This window comes from Mus caroli, chromosome 2, assembly GCF_900094665.2.
Source record: "Mus caroli chromosome 2, CAROLI_EIJ_v1.1, whole genome shotgun sequence".
NCBI classification, from domain to species: domain Eukaryota; kingdom Metazoa; phylum Chordata; class Mammalia; order Rodentia; family Muridae; genus Mus; species Mus caroli.
This window is the reverse complement of record NC_034571.1, coordinates 24368940-24373785: the sequence shown is the minus strand read 5'-3', so window position 1 is coordinate 24373785 and position 4846 is coordinate 24368940. Positions and strand designations below refer to the sequence as shown.

The window sequence follows — 4846 nt, the reverse complement described above, 5'->3', positions numbered from 1 at the left end:
CGCCTGCCTCTGCCTCCCAAGTGCTGGGATTAAAGGCATGCGCCACCACCGTCTGGCTCCTCTGAAACTTCTTGAGCCGGGCCCTCACAGTTCAAATCATCCTCAGTACAACTGCCTTTCATGTTCTTACTAAGATAACCCATTAAGCCCTACTTAAAGCACTCCATATTCCTCCAAACAAAAATCACGGTCAAGCCTATCACACCAATACCCCAGTCTCTGGTACCAACTTCTGTCTTAGTTAGGGTTTCATTGCTGTGAAGGGACACATGACCAAGGCAACTCTTATAAAGGACATTTAATTGGGACTGGCTTACAGTTTCAGAGATACAGTCCATTATCATCATGGCAGGAAGCATGGCAGCAGGCAGGCAAACATGGTGCTGAAGAAGCCTAGAGTTCTACATCTTGATCCAAAGGCAGCAGAAGGGGATAAGCATTGGAAGCGTCAAAACCCACCTATACAGTGACACTCTTCCTCCAACAAGGCCACTCAGACTCCGGTAAGGCCACATGTCCTAATAGTGCCACTCCGTATGGTCAAGCATCCAAGCAGATGAATCTATGGGGGCCTAGCCTATTCAAACTGCCACACCCATCCAGGTCGGCCTGTCAATCGGTGGTGTTATTTTTTTAAGTCTTGTTTAGGCAAGGATATGGTTGAGATATTTCTAGGTGATGCTCCACTGTCAAACATAAAAGACTATCTTGAAGCAGACAACCACCCATAGCCTGCCCGGGTCTTCTGCCTCTTCCAGTCTTTCCACGCTCTCTTCTGGGATGGTTCCTGAGCCTTAGGTGTCAGGGTTGTGTTTTCGATTTATCAACTGGGTCTGGGCACTCCGCAGTCAGTTCTCTACATTTTGACCAGTTGTGGCTTTCCACGACGCTGCAAAAAGAAGTTTCTTTGGCGAGGGGTAAGAGCTACGAGGGTAAGAGCTACATTTATCTTTGGGTATGGCTAAGTATTTAGAATTCTGTTAGAATTTTTGTTGGTTTTGAAATGACCTCACCAGCCACAAGTAGTGGGTTACCTTTTTGTTGTTGTTTTGGTTTTTGAGACAGGGTTTCTCTGTGTAGCCTTGGATGCTCTGGAACTCACTCCTTAGACCAGGCTTGGCCTCAAACTCAGAGATCCATCTGGCTCTGCCTCCCGAGTGTTGGGTTAAAGGCATGAGCCACCGCTGTCTGTTGTGGGTTTTTTTTTTGGGTTTTGTTTTAAATATAGCAAAACGTGGTGTGCTGGATAGTTTATGCCTACCTGACACAAGCTAAACTCATTAGAGAGGAGGGCACCTGTTTCCTGAAGAGGGCGCTCTGTGATTTTAAAGCTTCTGAGCCCATAAAACTTGTCTGTCCTGGAAGAGTGTTGCCCATCGCTCCACAAACCTCAAGTCTGATCTTTCTACACAGAGACTGAGGACCCCTTGCTGGGATTGTCCGTGGCCACCTTCAGAGACAGAGGGCCAGGCTCCTGCTGGAGCCGCTCCCAGCCCAACCCTTGCCTCTGCTGGAAAGCAACATAAATACAAATTGCGTTCAGTCTCTCAGCTATCGTCTGGGAACTGTGGCCCAAATAGGAACCAGGTGAAAGGCCTCAGCTGCCTATTGAAGAGGCCATATGACCAAGCTGGCTGGATGTGGGCACAAAGCTAGGCTGAGAGAGATCCTCCATCGTCACCCCTGCTGGCCAGTGCTACCCTAGGCCTGTCTTTCGGAGGCGTCTCCAAAGAACAATTCCTTGAATGTAGATACTGCCCCTGTACCACAGCTCGGCTTCAGGACCATTTCCAGGCTTGCCAACCTCAGACAGGTGCTTTCTACCAAGGACAGAGGCTACAGTCTGTTCCAGCTCCTCTGTCTAGAAGCCCCAGGGACTCTCCTGCTAGGCTGTGCTCTTGTAGTGGAGATTCTGCCTGGCCACTCTTATAACTACGCCTGCTTGGCAGATGAATTATAAGGTATAGAAAACCAGGCTCAGGGTGAGCTTTGCCAGGGATGGTGGGTTATGACTTCAGAGTATAGCCCCAATCCACACATTGCTTCCTTTAATGGAAAAGATGCTGCAGCTTAGGGAAGTGTGTACCAGGAAGCCAGGCTCTCAATCAATATCCAATTCCATCTCTGCCTGGTTTTTAAGGGCCTTTGAGGTTCTAGACCCAGGCTGTTACAACCTCTGATCCTGGCCCATCTGTCCCACTGCCCTGGAGTCCCCTGCTCACTAGTGACCTATGAGAGGTGTAGTGGCCATGAATACAGATGGGACCACCTCCTGTATGCCCTGGGGCTGAGGGTACAATGAGGCTGTTGATCATTGCTACCCTCTAGGTGTGGCGCATCTGTCCACAGGACCCCGCCTTACCCAGGCTTCCAGAACTGGAATAAGCAGTCTGTGGCAGCAGCAGCTGGAGCTCTATCTCCTGAATAACCATTAACCAAACTTCTTCCCACATTGATTGTGCAGCTGGGCGTGGTGGCGCACGCCTTTAATCCCAGCACTCGGGAGGCAGAGGCAGGTGGATTTCTGAGTTCGAGGCCAGCCTGGTCTACAGAGTGAGTTCCAGGACAGCCAGGGCTATACAGAGAAACCCTGTCTCGAAATACCAGAAAACCAAAAAAAAAAAAAAAAAGAAGAAGAAAGAAAGAAAGAAAGAAATCCAGCTTGCTTGGATTCCCCAGAACTATCTAGACTGGCAAAAATAGTCCACTGTACAGGTAAAATCCTGGCCAGGATCTAGTATACACCATCTTTATTGAAAGCTACCTCAAACCATGTAACAAAGTAGACATGGAGTGCCTGAGAGTGTGGCTCACCATGGGATACAGGTGACCAGAGGGAAGCCAAGCCTTGTCTGTTTCAGAGCTAGCTCAGGAATCCTGAGCAAGCCATAGCTGCCCATGGCTAGGGGAACAGTACTGCTGGGATGAGGGCATTAACGTGCAGCTTCAAGGCAGCAGGCAGGGCTGAAGGCAGCTCAGGGGCTGAGCATTTCCCTTCAGTGTGCAAGCCCCCCAGGTTGGATCTCCACCATCGCAGATTAAAACAAAACTAAGCATCAATATTTAACTAACAATCGAGGGCAGCAGCCCACAGGCACTCTGAGCAAAGCTGGATTCCCCAGCCTGCCTCGAGAAGGCACATCCATCCTGCTGGGTAGGTGTGGGGAGGCCTGAAAAGCCGTCTATTTTGATGCCTCCCTCTTGTCCAACCAATCATGTGCTGGATTGCTATATGACTGTGGGTACACAACATCTCATAGTTTACATTGTCTCTACATCCATTTTCCTGGTTGGATTCCCCTGGTATACTGAGATATGCAAGGGGTAAGCTGGGCTTGGCATGGGGCGGGTCTTAGCTCGGATGTTAGCTCCTCAGCCAGTTGGCATTCTTTTTCACTGAGGAGAATCGAATCATCTTCAGGCTTCGGGGCAGAGGTTTCCTTTCATCCCAGAGGTACTCTGGGGACAGCACCTTAGATGGTTTGTGCCAGATGAAGTGGCGGTTCAGGTGGCTCTCCTCCTGCCAGGCTGCCATAATGCTGTTAGCTTTGTCTGCCAGAATGGTCATGTGGCAGGCCCGGGTAAACTCATACACTCTGGCCACTCGTCCCCCAAAGAGTGCCCCACCATAATAGAAGTCCCCCTCATTGTCTGCCACAAAGGCAGAGGAAACTTGCCTGCGTTCATAAGGGAATTTCCGGCGAGGTACAGCAAAATAGCCTGGGTGAATGGCAGCCACTAGATCCCCCAAGGTCTCAGGACCCCATGGGTTATGGAAGACCATATCCACATCGACACAGAAGAGGTAATCCACTTCTTTGTGGGCTCTCTTGGCAATGTGTTTGTTGATGGTCTCCATTCGGCGCATGGAGATCTCCTCCCACCGGGAATAACCCTGGATAGGGATGATGCTGAGGAGCCGACCAGGACCCAGGGGAACTCTGGGAACGGCTGTAGGATCATGGGTAAAGAGGTAATAGTGTACTTGGTACCCACGCATAAAGAACTCTTCAGCTGACTCCAGGAAGGGCTGAATGAAGCAGGTGTACCTGGGGATGACAGCTCTGTTAACCACTGCTGTCCACAACTGCCCGGGTCCCCAGTATGCGCTGAAGTCTACACACTAGTTTTTCACCTCAGGAAGTCATTGAGGTCTTACCTTGGGGTCCTTATCTGTCAAACTCCCACAATCCTTGTCAAAGTTGGTCACCCTCATCTGAAAGCCCTGCTTCTGAGTTTTGGATTAAGATGTATAATTGTTAAAGTCTACACAAATTCTATACCATGAGACTCTTCTGGTTCAAGTGTTTATAATTAGAGATACCAGGGATACTTCGAGTGTGACAACCATTTGAGACTGATCTTTAGTCACCTGTGGCTGTGTGCACACGTGTCCTGTTGGCTGGCACTAGGCACGTGGGCATCTTCCTTGCTGTTTGCTCTGGTTTTTGTTTTTGGTTTTTTCAAGATGGGTTTTTCTCTGTATAGCCCTGGCTGTCCTGGAACTAGCTCTGTAGATCAGGTTGGCCTCGAACTCACAGAGATCCTCCTGCCTCTGCCTCCCAAGTGCTGGGATTAAAGGCATGCGCCACCACCATCTTATTTTTTTGTGATAGGTCCTTAATGAATCTGGACCTCAATAATCTGGCAAAGCCGGCTAGGTGGCAAGACTCGGTGATGTTCCTATGTCTGCATCCCTGGTGCTAGGATTACAGGCATGTGCTATTGTGTGTGTCTTTTTTTTTTTTTTTTTCAACATGGATGCTGGGGATGGAACACAGGTCTTCATGTTTGCATGAAAGCATTTTACCACCTGGGCTTTCTTCCTCTGTGTCTGATATGCTTT

General features: G+C 49.3%; 1 protein-coding gene across 1 annotated transcript in view; it reads right to left on the bottom strand.

Moving 5' to 3' along the window:
* Positions 1-3344: 3344 nt before the first annotated feature.
* Gbgt1 (globoside alpha-1,3-N-acetylgalactosaminyltransferase 1 (FORS blood group)) overlaps positions 3345-4846 on the bottom strand; it is a 21438-nt gene continuing 19936 nt past the window's right edge. Inside the window, exon 8 of the mRNA XM_021156590.2 lies at positions 3345-4049. Coding sequence (XP_021012249.1) covers positions 3365-4049 — 685 coding nt within the window. The 3' untranslated portion in view covers positions 3345-3364. The remainder of the gene's footprint in view (positions 4050-4846) is intronic.